Source organism: Asterias rubens, chromosome 13 (assembly GCF_902459465.1).
Source record: "Asterias rubens chromosome 13, eAstRub1.3, whole genome shotgun sequence".
Taxonomy (NCBI): Eukaryota; Metazoa; Echinodermata; class Asteroidea; order Forcipulatida; family Asteriidae; genus Asterias; species Asterias rubens.
The window spans coordinates 14,430,590-14,457,598 of NC_047074.1; the positions used below are offsets into that span (position 1 = coordinate 14,430,590).

Genomic DNA, 27,009 nt, shown 5'->3' on the forward strand with positions numbered 1-27,009 from the left:
TTTGGAAAAGGTACAACCAGTGTCTGATGTAATCATTTTAACAAAAACTCTCATAGACAAATCTGGGTATGGATTTGAAAGGAGTCATGAAACCACTGTATAGGCCCTGCAACACAAGATTTCTCAGAGTGTCAGACAGGCAGCCTTTCTTCTAGTTCTGGTCTACTCGGCTGATGAGCGGAGTCGCAGGCCTAGAAGTACTCGCAGGCCATGGTGCCCCTGGTCTTGGTCTTGTTGCCCCTGCAAACGTTTCCCATTGACTATAAGATTTTTCAATGGAAGTGCCCTTTGCAAAATGAAAATGGCCTTGCCCTCTCAAAGATGAAATTCCAGGCCAGCCGCCAAACCCTTCCTAACTTAGGCTTAATCTTAGAACTAAGAACAAGTTAAGTTCCGTATCCATAGACGTTAGGATGCATTGAACCCATCCTAAGTTAGGATTCATGAGTTACTCATCCTAACTCCAGGAATCCTAGCATTTCGTGAAATCGGCTGCTGGAGTCGGTGCCTGTATGTGTCATTCCTTATAAAAAAGTCTGAAGCTAGGATCCAAACTGCAGGAGGAATGTTGAAATGATAGCTTTTCCACCTTTTGGTACAGCAACCCCTGCAAGGAGTTACATCCTCAGTATCTTCAGTGCTAGAGTCTTAATAAGCTTTTGGTAACAGTATCCTCAGCGTAAGAGACGCACTGTAAGAGCCTTAAGAAGTTGATTTTGTCACCGGGCAGACATAAATGTCTGAATTTAAATACAAGTCTAATATAAAGGCTCGGTCCCACTGCAGCGATAACGAGAACGATAATGATAACGACGCAAAGAGAACGCATTCCATTGGTTGAATGAGCGTGTGCGTATTCTGCGTGGAGCAATTCAACCAATAGAATGCGTTCTCTCTGCGTTGTGATCGTTCTCGTTATCGCTGCAGTGTGACTCAGCCTTTTAGCTCTTATCTCTGTAATGGGTATGTGGCATGTTGTGGCCAAGCAGTTTAGCTTATCAGACTCAAGTTCTCATGCCTTCAGGGTTTGAATTCTGGTCATGACACTTGTGTTCTTCTGCAAGACACTTCACCATTATTGATTTGCAATTCAGATTTCATTCAATTAATTTATTGTGGTTGTGAAGCCAATGCTTCTCAGAAAAGTGAACTTAATCACTGTACTAGCTAAGAACCCAATGGAGAGAAGACAAGGAAAGAAGTTTCAGTTTTAGATGTGAAAGGAAAACCCCAGAGAACTGTCCGGGAAAACCCACTAGGCACCAAAGTACGGACTGAAAAACCAATCCACATAGTGCCCCGGCAGGATTCAACTGGAATATACTACAGTGTCCGGCGGTGGTGTATTTGGGGAAGTTTGAGAATTTTGGGGATGACAAATATTTGGACTTACTGTGGTGACGAAGATACAAGAGACGGACATAAGGAGGAAACACAGGCTCATTAGATGACGAGTCCGAACAAATCGAAGACAAACTTTCTTCAACGATGCTTTCTCTTTGCCATTTTTCTTCAATTCCTCTTCCCATAATGCTTGAAATCTGTCAAAATACAGCAATAAACAAATGTTTTATTACTTTTTGTCACTGGAAAAGCACAACAAAAAGAAGTATATAGGCCTAACTAACTAAGGCAACTAAACATTTCTATACTTCACAAATTCTAGAATATAAACTGATAAAATAACATCAAGGCTTGAATTTTACACTGGACCGCAGGCCCAAGGCAAATGACAAATGAAATCAATCTTCTCTCAAATGTCTCAGCACTATCCAATCATGGAGGAAGATGTCTTAGCACTATCAAATCATGGAGGAAGATGTCTCAGCACTATCAAATCATGGAGGAAGATGTCTTAGCACTATCAAATCATGGAGGAAGATGTCTTAGCACTTGCTCAAATCATGGAGGAAGATGTCTTAGCACTTGTTCAAATCATGGAGGAAGATGTCTCAGCACTATCCAATCATGGAGGAAGATGTCTTAGCACTATCAAATCATGGAGGAAGATGTCTCAGCACTATCAAATCATGGAGGAAGATGTCTTAGCACTATCCAATCATGGAGGAAGATGTCTTAGCACTATCAAATCATGGAGGAAGATGTCTTAGCACTATCAAATCATGGAGGAAGATGTCTTAGCACTATCAAATCATGGAGGAAGATGTCTCAGCACTATCAAATCATGGAGGAAGATGTCTCAGCACTATCAAATCATGGAGGAAGATGTCTTAGCACTTGCTCAAATCATGGAGGAAGATGTCTTAGCACTATCAAATCATGGAGGAAGATGTCTTAGCACTATTAAATCATGGAGGAAGATGTCTCAGCACTATCAAATCATGGAGGAAGATGTCTCAGCACTATCAAATCATGGAGGAAGATGTCTCAGCACTATCAAATCATGGAGGAAGATGTCTCAGCACTATCAAATCATGGAGGAAGAAGTGTTAGCACTTGTTCAAATCATGGAGGAAGAAATAAAAACAGTTCAAACCTAAATGCATGTTTAAAAACTGGGTCAGTAAGTTTAATAGTGAAACCAAAGAGCAGATGTTGTCAGATTGAAAAGCGGAATTTAAGTCAAGTTTAAGAACACAAATTTTGAAAGGGCAGAATGGGAGTTGATTCCAATTAGAGATGCTGCACTGAGAAAGAAAAACATTTTGTGGAATTTAGTCTAGGATGTGGAATGGATAACATAAATAAATGGATAAGAAAGGAATGTGAGATGACGGAGGAAGAAGAATACATCCAGGCTTCCTCCATGGTGTAATCAATCCTTTAATCCCCTTTCACACAAGAGCAATTTAGCAAGGGTCCCTTGCTAAAATGTAGCATTGTTGTACAATTTTACAAAATGTACCTCAAGTGAAAGAACACCAATTGTTTCTACATGTACTATCCAAGTGCTCTTGCAAAATCTTGTCAAACATAGCTACATTTTACAACTTTGCTAAAAAATTAAGCAAAGAACCCCAGTTAAATTGCTGTTGTTGGAATGGCACTTTAGAGACCAAAGCGTCTGCAAGCGACTGCAAGCGACTTCTTCTGTTCAAATATTGGCAGGCCAGCCGCTTGGAACTTTTGCTATTTACCCCAGAAAAACACCAAGAAACAGTTGTTTTCCCCCAACCGACTTGCTGCCATGAGGCACTCCTCAAATTCTCAAGGCTCACAGGAACAACTCTTAAACGCCTACATAAATTGATCAAAATCACCTCAAAAGTTGGAGAACATAGCACCCAGGTTTGGCTAGATTGTTATTAAACAATTTTATTACATGACCATTTCGTAAAATATAATTATGTCCAGGGCAGCAAGGCAAAAAATAACCAGCAACTTTTTGCCAAAAGGTCTTTTGTGAACTTTTGTTTGCCATGAAGTCTTTTGTAAACTTTTGTTTGCCGTGAAGGATATTTCACAAAAGGTATAGGTAAGGGTATAAGGAGGAGAGCCATTCAACTGGGCCCAGATCAAAAACACCAAAGCTTGCATCTGTAACCATTAGGCCATGAGATGACACCAAGAAATCCAGAGAGGATTCGCTCCTCTTGTTCACATATTAAGTGCATACAGTAAGCTGAAGGACATTGTATTGCAACTATGGAGCTATAATGTGAGTATGTGTAAATAACAGGGAGTGCCCTTATGAGGGGCTATAGCCCTTTCTACATGAACACCAAAAACCAACGACTATCGTTTACAGTTTAGAGACCTTTTGTGAAACAGGCTTTTGTCAAATTTAGTTTTGGGTAGGCCCGCCTCTCACCTCCCACATGCTGCCTGCCATGCACACGCGCGCCTCCCTTCATATCGAATTGGAAGTTGGAAGGATTAGAGGAGATCTAATTGAGATCTGTAAGATTGGTAACAGCCTAGTGGAACATATCAAACCACAAGAGACACAACTTCAAACACTTTAAGAAACAGCTCTATAAGGGACTAATTTTCTTGTCAAAATTCTTGTCCAAACAGGTTGCTGGGTTGCCGAGTTATGGAATCACCTGCCTCAACATGTGGTCAATGTTAAGACAACAAACAAGTTAAAAGAAAAAAATATACTAGTTCTCTGAAGAAAATTGATACTGGGTACTACAAAGGCTTAGACAACGACATTTCACTCATCAGTCCTAAGTAATTATTTTCAAGGTAAATCTAAAGAGAGAGCACGCACGCTTGCAGTAACTTGGTGAGAGTTAATTATTCCATATAGAGCCACAGGCGTCCATGTTTCCTTCCTCCATGCTTAATCACGACAAAAAATAGAAAACAAACAGTCCCTTTAAAGGCACTGGACACTATCGGAAATTGCTCAAAATAATTATTAGCATAAAACCTTACTTGGTAACGAATAATGGGGAGAGGTTGATAGTATAAAACATTGTGAGAAACGGCTCCCTCTGAAGTAACGTAGTTTTTGAGAAAGAAGTAATTTTCCACTAAAATATTTGAATTTGATTTAAAAACTTCAGAATTAGATTTGGAGGTCTCGAAATCAACCAGCTGAAAGCACACAACTTTGTGTGACAAGGGTGTTTTTTCTTCCATTATTATCTCGCAACTTCAACGACCAATTGAGTTCAAACTTTCACAGTTATTTATACAGTTTGTTATTTTGTGCATTTGTTGAGATACACCAAGTGAGAAGCCTGGTCTTTGACAATATTACCAAAGGTGTCCAGTATCTTTAGTGAGAATATACAACATGTAGGGCAAAGTGCAGATCAGGGGACTAGTTCCCTAACAGTGTATATTGACTCAGTGGTATTCGCTAATCTATTATGTCCACAGACAGGCTGCACTGAACCATGTGAAATGCCTGCAATTTCTGGGCCTTTTCCTTACAATAGCTACATCGCTGAATTTCTGATGCAATATGTAGGGGAAATGTCCTTCAAGGGTATTTTTAGTTCTTAATCTCGAATCGTTATCATGAATAGAGGTTCAATTGTTTGGACTAACAATATGAATATCTATTCAATAAAATTGAAGTTGTTTATCAAGTAAAATGTTGAGGGTACTTCAAATTAATCAGTATCACATATTATCGGAAAGTTCTTTCAAAATTGCTGAGTCATCTTTCTATACTGTTTTCATTCAACCATGACAAAATAATGAAACATTTCTCTTTTACTGGCGAACCAAATTGTTACAGTAACAATTTGACAATGAAATAGGTATACGAAAAGGCATGGAAAAGGTGATGGATTAGTGAAATGCCAGGCAAACTGGTCCTACTGGCCGGTCACTGAAAAAGTTAAATGACTAACCCTGCCAGCCCTGTATTGGCAATATCTCCCTATGAGTCAATATCTTTCTTCGGGGCTGCGAGTCAGAAGCTCTTGTGGGTTATTACCTGATATCATATATTATACTGTTTTTTATTTTATCTGTATGAGGTTGAATCTGAGAATCCTGACTGAGCGGTTTGCGCTGGTGACAACCTCTCACCTTCTTATGCTTGGGGAGTTCCAGCGATACCAACACTTCATTTCAGACAATCTTTATTACTTTATGTGCTTAGTAAGTAGACATACTGCCAATTGTTGATCTAGCATCTTATCATTACCGCAACATGGACTGTAAATTACACTCTGTCTCTTTAATAATTTATTAGGTCATTATTGCCACTGATAAGATTACAAAATGTTGGCGTGACATTTGACTTCCTTTACTTGTTACTTGATCAAAGCAAAACGAGTCGTTGGTGACCTAGGTAATTTTTCATACTTCAATCCCATGTTGATATCACCTTTGGTTCAAAAGTTGTGAAAGTAGACACACCAAGAGATGCGAGAGAATAAAACTGAGAAAAAGGATCGTTATAGTTGAGATGTTTATCGAAAATCAACAGTTGGCACATTTTCTTTCAATGCCAATTTCAACACTTTTCAATGTTATTTCAATGTTATCAATTTAAAATAAACATATTTTTGACATTAAAGATTCTCAGTCAGATTTTGGGCCGACTTGACAAAAAAAAAGGTACTTTGATGGGGGTCGAGAAAGTTACAAGCTTTCATTTGAGCCATTGCTCGAAAAAGTCCGCCAACTATTAGTAGCAGTGAAATAAAGTGCTCAAAAGTTTTTGTCAGGATCCCGACAATATATCACATGACCAGTTCTTATGTGTTTTATAAGAAACGTTTTAAATTTTTGTCATGGTTCCTGACCATTAAAAGTAAAAGTTAAACTTTTTTCGTTAGAGCTGGTGATACTCCTTGAAAAACCATTCACTAAAAAAAACCTTATTTTTTAATGGTTGGGGCAAAAAATCTTACATAGCATCTCTAAGTCATTCAAGTTGCAAGACAGTAATGAAAGGAAACCAAAAACGGCAAAACATTTAAGAGCTTTTTTCAGATGCCTAAAAAAAGGCTTCATCAGGCCTAAAGTCTTTAAGTCTTTGAGTGAGAAAAACACCTTTCTCAAAAACCATACTACTTCAGAGGGAGCTTTACCATTTCTCACAAAGAGTATAATATCAACAGCTCTCCATTTCTCATTACCAATTAAGTGTTTATGCTATCAATTATTTTGAGTACTTTACAAACAGTGTCCAGTGCCTTCAATAGGAAACTCTAGGGTTGTACTGCCAGCAGTTTCCCCACTATCCGCATTCAATCATGTCTCCTGGTATGCACCAACTACATAATTATGCTAATAACAAGATAGATGTTTCTGACAAACTGATACGCTTAACTGATTTTATAGTATGGAGCAGTTAAAATGCAGGCATCTGGAGGACATCCATAAAATTTTAAACTCATAAACTTAATGATCATGATTGATACAATTCCCTGGACCCCTCAATTTGCATCAAACATTTGAACATTATTAAAGCAGTGCTTAATTTGTAGTACAAACTTCAACCATATTAAATACGAGTGTTGTGACATGAAAAGTCGCTAATTCTTCGTCACTGACTAATACTTAGAAAAAAAATTCATGTTTGGTCCGAAAATTTTACTTACATGAGTCAAAGGCACTCATCAAACCAGGTAAATGTTTATTTGATAAAAGTGAATGCTAATAATTCCCCAGAGATGAAAAATTATATTTTTCAACTTTATGTTATTTTCTGAAAATTTGGGATGTCCGTTTGAACAAAACACTAGATGATTGAAGATTGATCGCTTGTTTTATGAGACACAACATTTGATCATCAATCTTTTAAGGCAAAGATGCTGAATTGAAAAAAAAAAACTGAAATCACTGTCCTGTCTTGAGTGTACTGAAATCACTGGCATCGAGCCAAAGGTCTAGTGTAAACATTGAGCCCTGCTTTATCTAATGACTGAGAGTGACCTCTTACCTACATGATTGATTGATAGTTATCATGCCTGACCAACATGTAAAATCAAAGAGGAAACGCACCGCACCCTTAAGGCATTTTATTCGAGAGTGACTGACACGCGCTTCTTCTCCTCACCTGTTAAAAGACAACATTTCCTTTGATGCGCGAGTTTAAAACCGGGATTTGCCTATTTTTAAATAGAGTCAACTCTCACCTACAAAAGTCACTAACAACCACTTTGGCAATTTGTCATCGTTTTCTGGGATTCCATGTGATCGGAAATTCCTCAGAATTAAGTAGTGGTTAAGTGACCTCCAACGACATTCACTTATGGTGTGTAGAGAGACCTTTAAAGGCATTGTACACGATTGGTAATTGTCAAAGACCAGTGTTCTCACTTGTTGTATCCCATCATAAGCATAAAATAACAAGCTTGTGAAAATTTGGGCTCAATCGGTTATCGAAGTTGCGAGAAAATGATGACAGAAAAAACACCCTTGTTGGACGAATTTGTGTGCTTTCAGATAGGAATAAAAGACCTCTAACTAGAAGTCTTTTTTATAATTCAGTGAGGAATTACCTCTTTCTCAAAAAATGTGTTACTTCAGAGGGAGTCGTTTCTCACAATGTTTTTTACTACCAACAGCTCTCCAATGATCGTTACCAAGTCAGTGTTTAAGTTATATTTGTTATGAGTAATTACCAAACGTGTACCTTCCCTTTAACCCACTTTGGTACACAGAGGAAGGAGGTTTCCCCTTTATTAGCAGATTTCCACGTAATTGCTACCGAGTGTCCCATGACACGTGGAAGTTGACATTTCCCGTATAGAATGTCCTTTACCACAGACAAAAAACATGACTTGCCGACAAAGTGACTTGCAGATCGAGAAAGAAATCAGGTCAAGTTAGAGAGGTTGACTTCTTACTTTACCACCCTTCCTAGGAAAAATACAGGTCTTTAATCAATCCTTGGCACCCACAAAATTTGCTGTGGTGCCCTGCGCTTTTGCCAATGTGTTATTCCAGGCCTGCAGTTTTTGTTTGAGTTGTTTTGTCATTTTCAATACACACAAGACTTACACAGTCTATGGTAAAAGTGTCTTCAAATGCCTTGACCAGGACTCAAACCCACACTCAGAAAACACCAAAGCTCAAGTCCGGTGCAGTAGACACTTTTATCCTTCATCAGAAATATTGCATAGCTTACCATTTTTCTCAAGTTTCGTTAACTTACCTCTGACCGTTTAGATCCCCACTATCGTTCTCAGACATCGTAAAGAAATCTACCAACTCAAGTGGTCTCTTGACAGCTTTCTTAAAGATTGGCGTCATCCAGGAGAGAGTTAGAAACGAGAATAGTCCGCTGTGGTCCAGAGGAACAAAGGGCTCTTTCCTGAAATCAAACATTTTTGATGCAAAGTCAGAACATTGGTCATTCTCAAATTCCATTTCAGGTAGTTTTAATATTGTTATTATTTGTTTTCTGTAATGATTGTTATACATTTTTTTGTTATAATGTTACTGAAACCAAGGATGCCTCATACATGAACTCAATCACTGTAGCACGCAAACCTAGTGAAACCAGTCAGCGAGGGTACTTGCTATATGATCCAGAAACACTGCGAGGTTAAATACTCTCCCACGATAAGGGTTCTTGGGGTCGGTTTCACAAAGAGTTAGGTTTAGTCCTAGGAGATGTTAAAAACTTAAGGCTAGTCCTAAGTTAGTGAAATCAACCCCAGGTTCATTTAAATGCACTACAAATCCTGGTAAATTATGTAGCTGTACTACAAAGTTTATGAATTTCAGAGTTGATAAACGTAAACGAAAACACTTTGTACTCACTTTGGTTTTGGTCTGAACGGCACCAACTTCTTCAAACTCTTCTTGTATTTTTTCATTCCTTTCCCCTTTCGATACGTAATGTGCGTTCCATCTCCTGGCTTCATCTGAACATCTTCGTCAGTCCGAATGTCCGCCAGACCAGCGTTGTCCAATGGGAAAGATGTCATGTGATCTATGACATCACCCTTTCCAGTCTTTGCTGTATCGTCGCCCATTGTTATGCAAATTTCTTTATTATTTATTTTCTTTAAAGGTTTTAGATATCACCAGCAGGGTACAACTCACACTTTCATACCTGAAAAAAGGCAACAAGTAAAAAACATATTGTTATGGAGAAGATTACTGATTGGTTTGGTCATTCAAAAAAATAATTAAACCCAGGCCTGATAATTCACAGAGGCAACAAAGGTGATAGCCTCCATGCCCACTGGTCATTGCCTTGGTGCCCTGGAAATGCTCCAGGGAGAGTGCCCTTTTACCACAGAGAAAATGCCTCTGTGTCCTTGCCCTTTTTAAAACGAGGCATACACTGGCCTGAAAATCGTTACTCATAATTTAAAAAAATGTAGATCTGTGTTCTGTACCATTAATTATGGAAATATATTCAGTTAATAGATTTTTTTTTACAGTTTCAAAAAGAACAAAATATATTAGAGCAATAAATACAACCTGGTCAGGAAATACTTTTAAATGGGCTACAACCCAACAAATTTTGCAAACTTTTTTTCTTCGAATTTTGACATTCTGTCTTACGACCGATAATGTCAAAATTTGAAAAAAGGAGTACAGTGCCCCAGTTACTGCCGAGGTACTGTGAGAAGCTAAAAAAAGAATATTCAATATTTTCTTTTTTTAAAGGAGTAAAGCGCCCCAAACTGGGTCTAATGCAAACTAAAATACACAAACAACAACAAACACACGCACTCACCATGCACTTAGCAAAACAACAAAATGCCTAACTGATCAGAAAACACTTAAGTTAAGATATCTAGGCAGAAAAAAAACAATAGGGGTAACAACTTTGTGAGATGACAACCAACAAAATCAGAGCATTTCAAATTCAGTCTAATTTCTATACCATCCGCCCTGGTAATAGTTAAAAAGCAGGACAGTTCTTTTCAGAACTGAGAAGTCTCCCGAACCTCCGATTATCTACTCCACGACAGTAGAATAAAGCAAGACAGTTCCCTAACAACAACTCTACCTGGCAAGTAGATACACACATGGTGTTACCGCAAACCAAATTATACAAAAGTTATATTATTATTAATTATAGTGGAAAGTTACAACAGCCATAGTAGAAGTGTCCCCTGTCGGTCCACCTCCATTGCATGCAATTGCAACAGCTAGTTGATCATCAATAAACTAGTCCTACCAGTAGCCCAGCTTGGACTCGTCCAGGGTTAGACCCAGTAACTGGGATCGTGCGCTTCGAAGATTACTGGGTCTATTTTTTACTACGACCAGAGAGTCTCCTTCCTACCGCTACCGTAACACCAGGCAGGGCAGTGTCACAGTGAAGAAAACAAAACATGACTATCTCACCAGCATAACAACTTAGAATAGAGTTAGAACATAGAAGTAACAAAAAAACAATATTTCTAACATCTATGAGAATATAGTAAGTAGAACTACAAACCTTCGATATCAAACGTAAGTAGAGGTATAGTTCCACCTCCGGCTTTGACTGAGCGTGGAGAAAGAAGCATGGACCGGGGAACCCTCTGTAGTGTGGTGAGAACGCAAGCTAACAACTCGTTTATACCCTACCTCAAACACACACATTGCAAGGACGTACAACCAACAACAACTGGACAATAAGCATGAATGCATCGACCGTTGACTGAAGAATGACCTAGTTGTGAGAGAGTAGAATAATCATGTGGATTATATAAAGAGGTCCGATCCAGTCAGGTCGTGTGGACGTTATGTGTGTGCGGTGAAAATACATTCGGTGATGACATAACTGTCTAGCGGGACACAGCTAGCTCTCCCTCTGTTGTCTCGATTAGCTGATGCAGTTATGGTGATTCCGATCCCGTGACTTTTATTGTTTAATTCAACAACAATAATATTGTTGAATTGAATTGAATTGAAATATTTTACAAACCACAGATCCATCATTATTATATTTTGCAAGGCTTTATTTGGTGGTGATGAACATTGGAAAGTGGATGAATTGGAAGGGGGCGGTGCCGTTGTCGCATGCAATTATGTCCTCTATTCATATCCGGAGGACAGTATTGCATATGCAATACTGTCCGCCGGACGGTTTTGCATAATATATGCAATCGTCTCCGCCCGGATGCTGCTGCATAAATGTCCACCCGGACACATTTGCATATGCAGTTGTGTCCGCCCCCGTGCAAAACGCCCGGCCCTTGGTCGACGGAACACGTTCGCCATTTATTTTTACAAGCTAAGTGCATGTCATGAATTACTTCAAGAAAGGGAAATGTTCGGCCGTTCCCTTCCAATTCATTATGCATGCCAACATGCTAAATGAAGATTTTGAGCACTCGACTCCCGACTATATAATGCACACACACAAGAAAAATAATCAACATTCCATGAAAAGCGTGGAAAGCATTCGTCAAGCACGTACGTCCTGATGGAATCATGAACTCCCACCCAGTTGCAGGGGGGGGGGGGGGTCCTACTTTTATTGATTCATGACCGTGATGTCGTCACAGCCTTGACCAAGTTCTGTGAAACTGAGTGAAAGTTCAAACTCTTCACCCAGAAGTAACAGCACGTGCGCGCCCTTTCTCCTTTGTCCTGTAAAGGGGTCGTGATGATCGAGCTGGCTTTAAAGGTTTATATGCCTATCGTAGGAATGAAGGAAGATCGGTTCGTCAACAAGTTGCCGTTTGGAATATGTTTTTGAACAAAAAACGAGAGGGTATTGTGGGTTATCCGATCTGATATTGTTCAGATACAATTTAGCTTTACTTCCAGTACCAGCCGAATAAAAATAACTTAAATCTTTGTTTCAATTTAATTATTCATGATGATTTTGACACAAGAGAGTTTGTGTTCATTATGTTAACAAAATTAAGTACGTGCAGTCGGATCGGAAGCGTGTGTTTTACGGCACGCCAGCAAGACTTTGTTGCAGCAAGCGGCTCTTTTCTTCAAAAGTTTAAAACCCCGTCTCTGCTGCGTAGCCCTATGTACCTCAGAACCAGTGATTAGCATTATTGGATACAATGTTTTCTTTTGATAAGTATTTTGATTTGCCCGTGAGTTACATTTTGGCAGCTGCACTTTCCGTCGACGCGTCGTCTGCAACATTGAATGTAGGTGAAAGGTTTTGGTCAACAATCCGGGTGCGCTATTCTGTTCTGATAAAAGTCTAGTATTTTTTATGTACGGCTATACGGCATCAAGTTATTTTTTCTAAAAGGTAAAAGTTACAGCCAATTTGGAGCAAATCAATGGACTCACATACTACGAACTACCATGGAACTACCGACACATGCTCAAGAAACCGCCTTCTTTCTCTCTACTCTGTACAGCATACAGCAATATTGTTCTAATGTTAAAGACGTCTGTGCACCGACGAACTCCGATCGAACCAAGAATTTGCGATATTAATGAACTACAGACACATTATATCCAAATGTTCTGTTCCAAAGAAACGTTTTCTTTCTCTCTGTACGATTATAGTTTTAATGTCATGTATAAAAGGGAAGAAAACAACATTTTGTGAGCCAACTTGGATTCGAACCAAGGGAACAGTGAGATGCACTCCCGTCAACTATCCAGTTGCGCTATTGTTCAGTGCTCATAAGAAATTCATGCCTGTATTCTCTCCAATTGTCTCCAATGCGGTATTTTTTTCTAAACTGTGTAAGATTAACAGTTTATTTAGCCAACTTGTGATCTGCAGAACCATCACCTATTTATGTGATAAACCATTACAACTGTTTCAAAAGTGTTGGACTCAAACAACTCCAAAATTGGAGTCTGTAATAGGCTTGAAAAGTAAACCCGTGTTGAAGAATACAACACAAACGGTTGAGTGTGTTGGAAGTCAGTTATTCTTTAAACTTAAAACTATTTGCAACCAGGGTAAACTCTTTAACAAAAATAGATTCTGTGGTGGAGCAATAATAGTATTGGACAACACTATGGGCTATGAGATATAATTTTTATGAGTGCGAGAGGGCGCTCAACGATTATTGGATCAAGCGCGTGACTTCTTTTCCACATGATACTGACGGTCATTTTCAACATAAAGAGTGACATCAGAGATGTTCATTCATTTAAAACCTTTCTAATTATTTACCGCATGTATTAGATAAATTCTTGTTAAAAACAATTTCATATAAAAGGCCAATATTTTTTTATATTTTATGAGTGATGATGACGTATTGCGAAAGGTTGACCGCCTCCTCAAAGCCGATCCCTTCTACTAACAATAACAAAAATAAACCGCCGGTAAATTTAGGAGGAGGGGCTTTTCCAAGATGGCGTTCTATCATCGACGAACGTGTCCGCGTACAATGTCAAATTTAGCGACTGTTTTCTTCCTTTTAGCATGTATTTATTCCTCTCAAACTCAGTCCACCGAACAGTCACCAGTTCAAGCATGTGAAACTGACCACCCTGAGAAAGTTGCAGAGGAGGAAGTGTCCATTCAACACCAACTTGATAATCTTAATTTATTGCTTTTCCTGTCGTTGTTGGTTTTGACAATTTTGACAATTTGGTTGTTCAAGGCGCATCGTTTCCGATTCATACATGAAACCGGCTTAGCTATGATTTATGGTAAGTTTAAAGTTAAAAGCTGATGGCCAAATTACATGAACTGCAAAGTATCCCTGTTGCTTTCGTACTTTGAAAGTATTTCCTTCGGCTTTAATTTATATTTAAAATTAGTAAACAATTTGTTTTTTAGTTAGACCCAGGAAGTCGGGGGCTCTGCCATTCTCTGCCCCCTGTCTGTTCTCATTAAAAAAAAGATTTTTTTTACTTTTTTTTGCATTTTAATTTTGGTCCTTTTTTTCTCATAGTACGAAAATGCAAATGTCAAAAATGTTAAAAATGAGTACAGAATTACTAGGTCTAATGAAAAATGTACTCCAGTCTATACCCGGTTAGTAGTTACTGGTGTGTGCCTGTTGTAAAAAACTTGTACTCCTTTTTTGTCAACAATATTGGTCGTACTAGCGACCGATAATGACAAAATCTTGAAAAAGGAGTACAGCGCCCCAGTTACTGGGTCTAACTCCAGTCAATGAAAGAGTGTTAATAACTTAATATTTGAATTATTATTTGTGTTTAATAATCAAATAAGTTGGCACTATGGCACTTTTTACAAAGGTGCCAAGGCGCTAGGGTGTTGATTTCAAGTAAAGTAAGATGTAAGAAATGAAAACCAACTGTTTTCTAAATTTGCTACAGGTTCAATAGTAGGTGCCATAGTGTGGTACACAGCTGACACAAATGGGCCTGAACATGACCCGATCACAACGGACGCCCAAGAGTGTGACATCTCTAAAGCTACAAGCAGCATCTACCTCTCACTGGAATACCCCAGTAATAAGAGTGTGACGTTTCAATATAACAGGCTGGGCATCATCAAGGGAGGCGCCTACACTGTGCCATCCGCATTTGTTGAGAAGGTGAGATCATTTCTAAAGAGGGTATACTTGACTCAATTTCACAAATTCATTTGTGCCATCCAGGCCAATCCTGAACTACTTGAACAGCCTGATCATGTTGTAGTAGGCCTATCGCGTTGAGGTCATCTATTATTAGCTGTGATATAGGAGGTGCAGCGGAGGCTTCCACCCTTTCAAAAGGGTTCAGATGGCTATTTTGTGCACTTAGAGTGGTAGCGAGAGTCACCATGGGTCGGGTCTTCAAAGAGCGTGGCCAATTAAACAAAGACGACTTCTCAGCAGGGTTAAAAACTGTTTGTACAATATGTTGTCTTTATCAACAGGTGAACTTTGACCCGGAGGTCTTCTTCAACATGTTGCTTCCCCCCATCATATTTTATGCTGGTTATAGCCTCAAAAGAGTGAGTTTGTTTATATTCAAAAGTATCATATTAAAATCTGTGTTACTACTGTGCATAGCTGCAATCATGGGTACAAGTTTTGTTACAAAGGTACCAAATAAACAACTAATGAGTAAATTCTTTGCCAATCTTACATTCGACAAACTCAAGTACTTTTTACTAATCATTGCCATTATTAAATGATATATCAATAGCAATGGGATAACTGCTACATCAGTGATTTTCACACTGGTGTTTTTGATGGAAATTTTTTGTTTTTATACCCGTGATTATGGCTGTGCAGACCTACTGAGACATGTTAGGTAATCTTGAGACCCAGTAACTAGGGCGCTGTATTCCCTTTTACAAAAATGTTGTCATTATCAGTCGTACTAGCGCCCCAGGGAAAGCCATGCTAGATTTTGAAACGGCAACATTTTCTATTACTGTCACACAAAAAATGCCTCAAAATGACTAAAATACTTAATGAATTACCTTCAAAACTGCCTTCTGGCCTCTACATGTGTAAGATGCAACATCAGGACTGAAATTGTCCTCGCAGTCTTTTTTTGGCGCCCCAATTACTGAGACAATTTGTAGTGTTCCCATGGGAGGTGGTGGTGATTTAGTTTTGATCCGTGTTTTTTTTTTTAACTCCATAATTTGTGGTTGAATGAAGAAAAACTTCACAGAACAGGACTTGAACCGGCAACCTCTGGATTATAGTAAACAAAAAACTATTGTTGCTTGTTAATGTTTTCAGGCCTGGATTTGGACGCAGGCCCTTGGGGCTTAATGCCATTTAAAACAAAATTCCTAAAGATTTGAAGATTTGCCAACGAAATGCTCTTTTCCAATATGAAAATTCTTTGAAATTTCAGGCCTGTGAATTTTGTATGCTGTGTGCCTCGGACTGAGATCTTGTACACAAAATAGATGGCGCATTATAACTACTGATACTATTAAAATAATTATTAAATTTGAAGCTTTGTAAAACACTGTGTGGTCATGATGTACTTGAGGCAGTAATAATATTTTATGATTTAATAATGTTCTTATACAGAGGCATTTCTTTCGTAATCTGGGCTCCATTTTAACCTATGCTATGGTTGGCACAGCAATTTCCTGCTTTGTTGTTGGGTAAGTGAGAAATGCTCAAAATTAATCAACATGATTGTTCAGGATTTAGGTTTCTTGAAGAGGGGGTCCCAAGGTCAAATTCAGTTTTGTGATCCACTTATTTTCCGATTTTCTTATGAAGATGAAAACAAAAATACAAGTCTGTAACCTTACTTTTAATGTCTAGTTCTAACTTAATTGAAAAAATCCCCCCAAAATGTTGTGAAATAATAATAATACTAAGAATAATAGAGTAGTCTTATCTTATATAGTACAGGTATCAAGCAATAAAGTGCTTAGGAAACTTGAACAAAGAGATACACTTTTTATGACAAGTATTGAAGTTTTCATGAATTATGAGACCGGAGCCTTGCATGTGGATAGTGTTTTCAGTCCCTACCTGGGGTGCATTTTGGCGGTCGTAACCAATAACTGTTTTGGTTGAGTTGCCCATTGGTTAATCACTGTCCAATGACCAAAACAGTTATTGGTTACGACCGCCAAAACACACCCTTGATTGCATGGGCTTTTCTCTTTTGGGGTTTTCCTCCAACATCTCAAACTGAACATCTCTTCTTGTTTCCTTTTTATCCTGTTAAGTTATTGACTCTAATTGCTCCGATTGGATGTGTAATACATAAATGAAATAAATAAATAGTATTTGTATAATTGTAATGTGATTTATTGTTGTGTTTTTGTTATTTATTGACAGAGGTATCATGTACTCGTTAGTTGTATTAGTAATGAAAAGGACAGATTTCAACCTTAAAGATTCTCTCTTTTTCGGAGCTTTGATTTCAGCCACAGACCCTGGTAAGTAGATCATATTTTTCCTTCTTCCAATTTTTTATACATTTTTATGCAAGTCGCCAGACACACAAGACCTGACGACCACTTCAAGGTGTGCGCTACAAATCTATATTTCCAGGGGCCGTTGCCACCTACTCCTGGGGCTGAAACAGGGTTAGTCCATACGGATGTAGGCTTGGGTATCATCCATCAGAAGCCTGGCTGGTAGAGGAGAAAACACTACCTCCCCAACTTTACGAAGCAATCATGTGTCATGACCGGGACTCGAACCCAAGCTCTGCTGATCACTATGTATAACATTTAGTCATCATGCGTTTAAGTATAGAATGCCCATAGCAACACCCTTAGCTACTCCTGGGCTGAAACAGGGTTACCCCCTTAACAGTTCATACGGATGTAGGCTTTAGTTTTATCCACTAAGAGCCTGGCTGGTAGAGCAGCAAGCACTACCGGGTAACCTCCCAACTTTACAAAGCAATCATGGGTAAGTGTCTTTGTTAAGGACACAAGTGTCATGACCGGGACTCGAACCCAAGCTCTGCTGATTAATCTGTATAACATTGAGTCATCATTGAGTCACCCTTAGCAACAGCCGTAGCCACAGTCACTAATCCAGACGGGTAGAATGGCCTTTGGAATTGACATCGATTGTTTCCTATGTCCTTATTTCAGTCACTGTGTTGGCGGTGTTTCACGATCTACAAGTTGATGTGGATATGTACATTCTTGTCTTCGGAGAGAGCGTTCTTAATGATGCTGTGGCCATTGTACTTTCAAGGTAACTAAGAAAACTCACTGAAAGCATACAGACCTGTGCTTCATTTTTGAAACGGTGAGGGCACCAAGGCATTTTCTCCCTGGTAAAGGGCACCCTATGAGGAAATTGTATATTTCTACTGGAGCATTTCAAGGGCACCAAGGCAATAACCAGGGGGCACGGAGGCAATCACTTTTGTTGCCTCCGTGAAGTATCAAGCCTGCATTATTTTGTGCTCCAGTACTGTTTGGTTTGGTCGTTGCTCTGCCAGCGATCTCCAGAAGTTGAATTCTGTTGTTGGATCAGCAGAAATGTTAAACCCTTCTTATATTTTGTGTTATCGTTCCTATGATGTTTCCCAACTTAGGACGAAAATATATGTCCTAACTCGAGATAAGACGAGTCCTAGGTCTTTGTGAAATCGACCCCTAGTCTTTGACATTTACCAAAAGTACACCCTGCCTTAAACCAATAGATCTTAACTTTACAAGATTTGACTTAAGATCGTTAAGCTTATGAACTGATCTTCATTACTGAGCAATAAGAGATGTCACTTAATAGCCAGTGGGGTGATTCTGTTTGCTTTAAGAAGGTTAAATAGGATAATTCAAATCCGAACCAGACTGCTGGTGTAATCTTTAGTTCTTAATTGGCTTAAAGTTGAACTACAGTTTCATCTTTAATAGATGTTAAATTCGCATCGGGGATAAAGAAAATTAATTTTGGTTTTATCCTTAAACCGATGTGTGTTAGCACTTTCTTGAGTTCTGTGAAAAAAATACACTTCGTTGTGAGGGTAAAACCAAAATTAATATTCATTATCCCGATGCAAAATTAACATCTATTAAATCGTTGCAGTACCGCTGCTAAAACTTAGGATTCCAACTGCCTCTAGCTACCTGGCAATGACGGTGGTCTAGTTGGTATAGACACTGCTCTAGAATTAAAAAGGTTGTGGGTTCGAATCCCACCCGAGTTTCATCTTATGATAACGGGCATTCATTGATAACAATTTGGCTTTCTTATGTCCATTCCCAAGGTTAGGAAAATTAAAACACTTCACAGCGCAAATTGAAGAACTCAGTTTTCGTTTTGGAAAGCATTTTTGTTTTTGTTTGTTTACGGACTAAAGTAAAAAAGATTCAACTACAGAGTTAGACTTGTATTCGATTTACAGTTCCAATGTTTACGTTCTTTAATGATTTGTCTTTTACAGGTCAGTGGAATCTTACGACAGTGACTCTTTCGAAGCAGGACCAATTTTAAAATCCCTTGGGATCTTCATTGGTGTCTTTGTTGGCTCTTTTGCGATTGGATCAGTCATGGGCTGTATTACAGCAATAATATCCTTTGAAACTATTAACAAAATACTGCCCTAATATTGATTTGATTTGATTTGAAATGGTTGATTAAAAACAAAGACCATTGCAGCCAAAGGCTGAATTGCAGTCAAATCACAAAGAGATAACAAATATACAGATTTCAAAGTGTTAAAATTAATCAAGGCTATAGCTTCACCCAACTGGAAGTTGCTATTATCAAAGAAGTTTAAGTAAAGGTCTCTTCTTATAAATGTTCTCATGTGAAGGGACCTGATGTGAATTTATTATTATTTCTTAACATGATTTTGTTAACGTGACTAAATTCACTCGTATCAGAGATTTTCCTCTTCTGGAGACAGCTATCTTCTTCATCATGTCTTATATGTGCTACTTAATGGCGGAAGCTGCTCAGCTTACTGGTGAGTTCAAGACAAGGATACTCTGGGATACTCTTGGAGACTGTATGGGATACTCTTGGATACTCTGGGATACTCTGGGAAAGGTCGTGATGAGTTGTCTCAAGTTAGAATGTAATTATTTGCAATATCATTTGTTTCTTTGTAGGAATTGTTGCGGTGCTATTCTGTGGGATTATGCAGGCTCATTACACCTACAACAATCTGTCTGAAGAATCCAAGAAACGAACCAAAGAGGTATTGAAAAATATCAATTATTTTTATTTTTGTCTGCAGCATAAGCCCGAGTGTGAAACTAACTTCCACTGACAATTTTTTCGTCTCACTGAGACGAAAATTGTTTTCCCTAAATTGTTTGACTCAATTCTCATAAACTACAGCACCTAAGCAAGTAATAATTTAAGGAAAGCTTTCTATCAACATTCTCTTTAAACTGTGTTTATTTAATGTAATTAATATATGCCTCTCTTAATATTTATGCAAGTGGTGGCTGACGTGAGCCTATAGCCTCATTTTGGTTAAGAATTATGACGTCATGCATGACAATCAAGAGAGGTGTATATGTGGACGTTTGTGTTTTTGTGTTGTACAAAAAGTACCCAAAACCCTTCAAATGTTAGATCTTTATTATTATAAGTGTTAAATTATTTAAACAATCCTCAGTGTTGTATTTGGATTATCGCATATTGATTGACTTTGTCTTGACTACTCACCTCCTCTTGTTGGTTTTCTAGGTTGCTGAGCTGGCTCAGTTCCTAGCGGAGAGTTTTATTTTCTCCTACATGGGTATTTCCATGTTCAATCCTAGGAACCAATACTGGGATGCGGGCTTCATCTTCTCTGCTTTTGTATCCTTTGATGTTTTATTTTTCATTTAATATTTACAATATTTGGCTGAGGGTAGACTTGTGGACAAGTTGTTAATAGTATTTCGCGGTGAATTAGTCTAGTTGTGGTGGTGGTGTAATGCTTCAGGTTTCCGCAATCGAATACTGCTCTGGCGAGATCACTGCTCTCCTGCAAAGCTGCTGGCTGTCGACTACTTCCCCAATGATGAGACTGCACAGCGCAAGAGTAGTAGTCTTGCGGGGGCCAGTGGTCTCGCAAGAATACCACCATTGTCGCAGGAATGGCGCAGAGAGATGGAACGCTATCACGGTGAAAGATATTGAACGACTTGACCACACCTATGCTGAGGCTAAAATGCGGGGGATGGTTGTAAACATATTAAATAGGATCAGTAAGGATAAGAAATATCATTGTTTGAGTTAGTCTATAATAAAAAATAGCCATGTTAGTCTGATAGATAAAACAAGGAAATTTTCACAGGTTTATTATTTTATGTATATGTTGAGATACACCAAGTGAGAAGACTGGTCTTGGACAATTACCAATAGTGTACAGTGTCTTTAAAGGATCTGTTTATTCATTTATTGGGCTAGACATTTGATAGAATTTAATGTGTTGATGGTAATGAGAATCAGATTAATCCTGTACACTAGCTTGAAATGTAATAATTTTCAAGCCGTATAGGGATTATATCAACTCAAATCAAATTGGTTAACCCTGGCGCTAAGTGACAGGTTTCCTTAACTCTGACGTCCATCAGTTTGCCATCCTCGTGGGTCGTTTTCTCAATATTTACCCCTTGTCATTCTTACTGAATCTCGGAAGAAAGCAAAAGATTCCTTGGAATATTCAGCACATGTTGATGTTTTCAGGTAAGTCTGTGGAGAGGAGCTGTCTGCTTTAAAGGTAGGATCATTAAATCTGTTTATTCTACCTAACGTGTTGCTGATTTGGGTTCTAACTTATGTATTCCGAAAGCGCCACTATCGTACTTAATCATGGACTCAAAAAGTGTCATATGAGAGGGCATTATCACTCAAGAAATACTATTGACTTTGGGATGTACCAAGGCATACAAATCAGGAAGATGCATTTTGTTTGGTGAGAAAGACTTAACATTTTTGTTGGCAGTAATTTGAAAAACCTCAAAAAGCTGGGTATTTTCAAAATGCAAGAAAAGAGCGGGCACAAAGAGAGTTATTATACAGTTTTTTTTAACTAATTCAATACTAATACTCTGATTGCAGGACTGAGAGGAGCTATTGCGTTTGCACTTGCCATCCGTAACACCGCCACTGTGGCACGGCAACTATCGCTAACGGCAACCTTGATTATTGTTTTGATTACCGTGGTGATATGTGGAGGAATGACCACTCAGATGTTGACCTGGCTAAAGATAAGGTACTGTGGACATCTTCTCTGGTTCCCCATGTTAACATTTACAATTGCAGTTCTAGTCTTAATCTGATCAGAAAGTACCAGATTATTGCGCTTCTAATATAGAGGTTTTCCAGGCCTTTTTTTTGTAATTTTAACACCCGGCTCATTCAATTTCATAAAAGGAGTAATTCAAGGCTGCAAGACTTATCAGTATGGTAAAAGCCAGCAGCAAGAGCTGGTCAACCATTTGATATCATCAAGTGTAAATTAGTGGTAAAAAGGCTACTTAAGAAACATGGCTGCCCATATAATAAACATGTCTCTCCTCCAAACAGCTTTATCTCCCAGCCACTTTTTAATCCTTCCTTTCACATGACCTACTTTTCATCTTGATAACTCAACTGTGATTGTCATCGAATCTATAGTTTTCTAAAATCTATAATTTTTTCATTGCTAACCAAACAAACTACTAACTAATTAGAGAACATTTTTACTTTTCAAATTTGAGTAAAATAATTTGACGGCTTAAAACCTGTTTTAGCAAATGACGAGGATAAAAGAGAAAAACTATTTTCCTCAAGGATAACCATTCCGTTTCATTTAACATTTCATCAGTACACAAATGAAGGGCATTGTTTGATATCACTTTTCCATTCCGTTCTAATTAACCCATTGCACTTTTTCACATGTTGTTTTCTTGTTGCCATGGAAATACTGGGATGAAACGAACCACACCCCTTGCAAGTGACTGCCTCGTTTACTGCCAGTCATAATATCAGACTTAATATTATTTGGCATACAAATTACAAGCACTATTCACTAACTAGGAGGCAAAGAACCAAGGCCCAATTTCACAGAATTGCTTTAAGCACAAAATGGAGCTAAGCACAGAGAATTAAGCTTACCAGATGAAGTTTACCAGCCAAAATACCATTCAACATATACCATCTGTGACTGGTATCCTGCTCATATTTGGTTAGCATAATGTTGATGTGCTGAGCTACTTTTTGTGCTTTTAAAAGCAGCTCTATGAAATTTGGCTCTGTGTGCTTCCATGTCTAGAATAAAGTCTGTTTCAAACTTCCTGCGAATCCGAAGTGAATTTTGACGTCAACCATGGCTGTTTTCGCCACAAATGCTTCACAGGAGTTCAGCCGTTGCGATTCATTTGTTACAAATTTGTGAAGTCAAAATTTGTATCGCATTTGTATGAAGTATGAACCAGGCTTAAGGGGGAACCAAGGCAAGCCATTTTTGAGGAGTTTTTCTAATGTCATTCCTTAGTATCTCATGGCAACATGTTTCCACTAATCACTTTACCTCTGTACCTATTGCGTCACTCCCTCCCCCTTTGTCTCTCTCTCCACCCCCCTCTTCTGGATGCATGCTTGCCCTCCCTTCCTCCCCCCCTCATAAGGGTTGCTGTAAGGCCGTCAGGGTTTGACCTGGGGCCTTCTTGGAATGCAGTGATGGTTGTTTCTGAGGGGGACAACTCAACTTCCACTATGATTGTTTCTAGGGTTGGGGTCTCTGATGAGGATACCGCCCAGCAGCAGGGAATGCAAGTTGTGGGATCGGTGAGTAGAAACTGTTTGTGGGATTGAGGCAATATAAGCATGGGGAGAGAATGCAGCTTCCAGACCTAGGAGATCCCACCCCGACCAAACCACAGTCATGGAGATCCTCCCACATTTGGCCCAGGATTGACCACTCTCTCATTCCCTTTTTTTCATCGTAGTAGAAGCGGTGTCTATGTGTGAACTGGGTATTATGAAAGTTTTTTTGTAAGTTCCTGAAGGAATTGAAAAAAAGAGCTGAAACCAAGGTTGCAAGAATTTAACCACAGCCAATCTGAATATAAATATTTGGTTTTTATCTTTAAATCCATGTGTATGAAGCACTGTATACTTGGTACTTTCCCTTCCCCGTTCAATCTGCTTTCAATATTTAATTTGTTGTTTTCCACCAGCAAAACACTGAGATTGATGTGAGAATAAGAAAGCGTTATGATCAGGCATGGCTTGTCAGACAGTGGTACGACCTCGACCATAAGTATCCTTTTAAGAAAACAACGCACCATATCACAAAGGAGTGGAACAGAGATTTCATTAGAAAATTACTCTGTATTTATTTCGAGAGTTCAAGATGTTTTGAATTATGGTATTATTTAACGTCTGCATGAATGGACAACTATAGATTGCTTTGTTGTTATTATGTATTTCTGGTAATGAAACCAAGGATGCCTCATAAGTGACTTAATTATTGTTGCTCGCATACCTGAGGAAACCTGTACACAAGGTTGCTTGCTATGTGATCCAGAAACACAAGGGTTAACCCCTACTCTTTCACTGTAGCTTGCAAGCCTGAGGAAACCTGTACACAAGGTTGCTTGCTATGTGATCCAGAAACACCAGGGTTAACCCCTACTCTTTCACTGTAGCTTGCAAGCCTTGGGAAACCTGTAAACCAGGGTGTTTGCTATGTGAACCAGAAACACCAGGGTTAACCCCTATTCTTTCACTGTAGCTTGCAAGCCTTGGGAAACCTGTAAACCAGGGTGCTTGCTATGTGAACCAGAAACACCAGGGTTAACCCCTACTCTTCCACTAAACTTTTATGGGTTCTTTTATGTGCACTACCAATCCAAGAACACAGGATGGCTTTATGCCCCATCAAAGCAATTATGGTAGAGTATCTTGCTCAAGTGTAGTGACTAGGTTTCAAACCTTAGGTTTCTTCCTTAATAAAGCGTTTAGATTTTTCAAGCCGATCTTCACTCGGAAAGGAGCAGATCTGAAAGAGACTCTACCTCTCTGCTGTTACCCTGTGGCGAGATGTTTGACAGTAATGGTGAGTATTGATTCATTGTTCATATAGAGTAATCTGTTACTCGCTGAGTGCGTAATCAGGGACTAGAGCGTTCTCCTTTAACAGTGGCCTGCGGGAGACTTCTCAGTTCTAAAAAGAACTGTCTTGCTTTTTAACTACTACCTGTGCAGAAGGTAGAAAATATATGTAATGTTTGTTTCCGTTTCTTGTCGTAGGATGAGCATGTCAACGAAGACAGCGATAGTGACTTGATCTTAGATGAGAATAGCTCCAGCGCTGACCAGCTCTCCGGCGTCAATCTAGAGATCGCTCAACCAACCAATCACACAGAAGACGATATCGTATTAGACGCTGATTTAGGCTTAGGATCAAACCAAATCACTACACCAGGGTTAAACCTTAAACCCATCCCAGCTGTTGTATAAAAATGTAAATATATGAATATGCATATTATGTAAATGAATGTTGTTTCTTTTATGTAAATGCCAACCCTCAGGCCAGTTTGAGAGGAGGAAAGATAGAGACAAGTTCCCAGCGATTATTTTGTGAAGAATTTTGTTAACAGCTGAATTTTGTTTCTGTCAAAAGGTGTTAATGAATCATATCAAAAAAGTTATCGAGAGAATTTTAATTTTGTATTTTGACAAAATATTGATTGAGATGCACCTGTCATGTGGATTCGAACAAGTTACCACTAGGAAGGAACATTTATACAGATCACAATGAATTTAGGTCAGTTTTATTTTGGGACAAAGAAACGGAGAATAATTTTTCTTGAGAAATCAAGCGACTGGTTTACTTTCATAAGCAGCTATAGGTGTACATGTTATTTGTCAAAAATCCACCTACCACTCCGTTATTCTATTCGCTTTAGATCAATATTTTTTGGTCAGAAATCCACCTACCACTTGGCCATTTTATTCGGTTTAAATCATTGTGGTTTCTATTCTTCAAGCAAGAAACAGGTTTCAGAATTTAGACACTCCAAAACTCTTACATGGTTAAACGTCAGAGTCATTGGCCATTAAAATGACCAGGGCCCAGTTTCATTAAGTCTGTTAGCAAAAACATGTGCCAAGCACAGGGAAGTATTTCTTAGCGAATACATGTAACAGGCAACCAGTCAAAATAACATTAAGTATGCATTGTTGTGACTTATGCCCCAACTAAATTTTCGCTTAGCAGAGAAATTTGTCAAGCAGAATTTTCTGCCAGACAGCTTTATCAAATGGGACTAGTTGGGAAAGCTGCCTCGTGTCATTATTGCGTAATGAGTGTGATTTTAAGAATTGACATATCTCTAAAGTTGACTAAAATCTTGAATCATTGAATGTTTGATCATTGAATACTACAAACTAAACTCACTCTCTCTATATACATATATACAGTTACAGTTGCATATATACATGGGAAATTTCGCAGATGTCAATAAACTATCGGTGTAACAGGCACTTGAGCATAAGACAAACTTTCAAATCATTAAAGGTAGGAACATAGATTGGTTTTTGTCAACGTAATGCAAAAGTTTCAGCTGAATATATTATAATAAAAATAATAATAACACGGACGTTTATACTGCGCAGTGACCTATATAAATATACTCTACTGCGCATTACAAGGAATACATAAAATGCAGAGAAAAAATGAAAAAAACCCCAAATACACAAACAGAGCAAGAATGAATTAAATGGGTGAAGTAAACAAATGGGTTTTTAACTTCAATTTTATCTACTTGCTGAGAAAACTACAAAAAAACTATCAGCAGTTGCATCGCCTAAGAAGTTTTCTGGTCATAAATTTTTCAAGAACTTGCCAATCTACGACCCTATGACGAGTTTCCACTGAACTTGTGTCCTTTCTTAAGAATGTTGCCTTTTTCCTAATTTCGGTTCATTTAAAATTCAGCTTTTTTTACTTTCTTCGTTTTGATTTTCATCTTTCCGTATTTTTTATACCTTTGTCGCCCTACCTGCCTTACACTTTTCCAGTTTTTTATAAGGCTTGTCCTATTTTGTTATGTACTTGTGAGCTTTAAAAGCTTTGTGAATTCTTCAAGTATTCGATACAGTAGTGAATTGATAGTTTTGTTTAGGCTCAAAATCTTGTTGACAAATCTCGGCTATTGTTAACTAGAAAGTTCTGTGGTAGCCAAACTGGTATGTCCAAAACTTCTAAGAATATTCCATGTCTTGAACTTCACTCTTGAAGGGGCACGGCAATTTCCCTGTGGTGAGGGGCACTTCTGTGAGGAAAATGTAACTTTTAATTTGAACTTTGCAAAGGGCACCACGGCAAAAGCAAAGGGCACCACGGCAAATGCACAGGGCACCACAGCAAATGCACAGGGTTATTTCAGGGCCTAATATTCAA

At 38.5% G+C, this 27,009-nt stretch overlaps 2 protein-coding genes across 2 annotated transcripts in view; one reads left to right on the top strand and one right to left on the bottom strand.

The window, feature by feature from the left end:
* LOC117298449 (multidrug resistance-associated protein 5-like) overlaps positions 1-11,096 on the bottom strand; it is a 31,043-nt gene extending 19,947 nt beyond the window's left edge. The window contains exons 1-4 of the mRNA XM_033781717.1: positions 10,787-11,096; positions 9,148-9,442; positions 8,537-8,695; positions 1,394-1,541 (exon numbers count right to left, since the gene is read on the bottom strand). Coding sequence (XP_033637608.1) covers positions 1,394-1,541; positions 8,537-8,695; positions 9,148-9,362 — 522 coding nt within the window. The 5' untranslated portion in view covers positions 9,363-9,442; positions 10,787-11,096. The remainder of the gene's footprint in view (positions 1-1,393; positions 1,542-8,536; positions 8,696-9,147; positions 9,443-10,786) is intronic.
* A 2,494-nt stretch (positions 11,097-13,590) lies between these two features.
* On the top strand, positions 13,591-26,300 carry LOC117298450 (sodium/hydrogen exchanger 7-like). The gene is made up of 16 exons (XM_033781718.1): positions 13,591-13,920; positions 14,557-14,777; positions 15,101-15,178; positions 16,221-16,297; positions 16,989-17,089; positions 17,759-17,864; positions 19,060-19,186; positions 19,479-19,584; positions 19,730-19,818; positions 20,316-20,429; positions 21,191-21,302; positions 21,678-21,831; positions 23,330-23,387; positions 23,780-23,862; positions 24,567-24,660; positions 24,855-26,300. Exons 1-16 carry the CDS (start codon positions 13,620-13,622, stop codon positions 25,062-25,064), a joined length of 2,031 nt encoding a protein of 676 aa, XP_033637609.1. The 5' UTR covers positions 13,591-13,619; the 3' UTR covers positions 25,065-26,300.
* Positions 26,301-27,009: the final 709 nt, after the last annotated feature.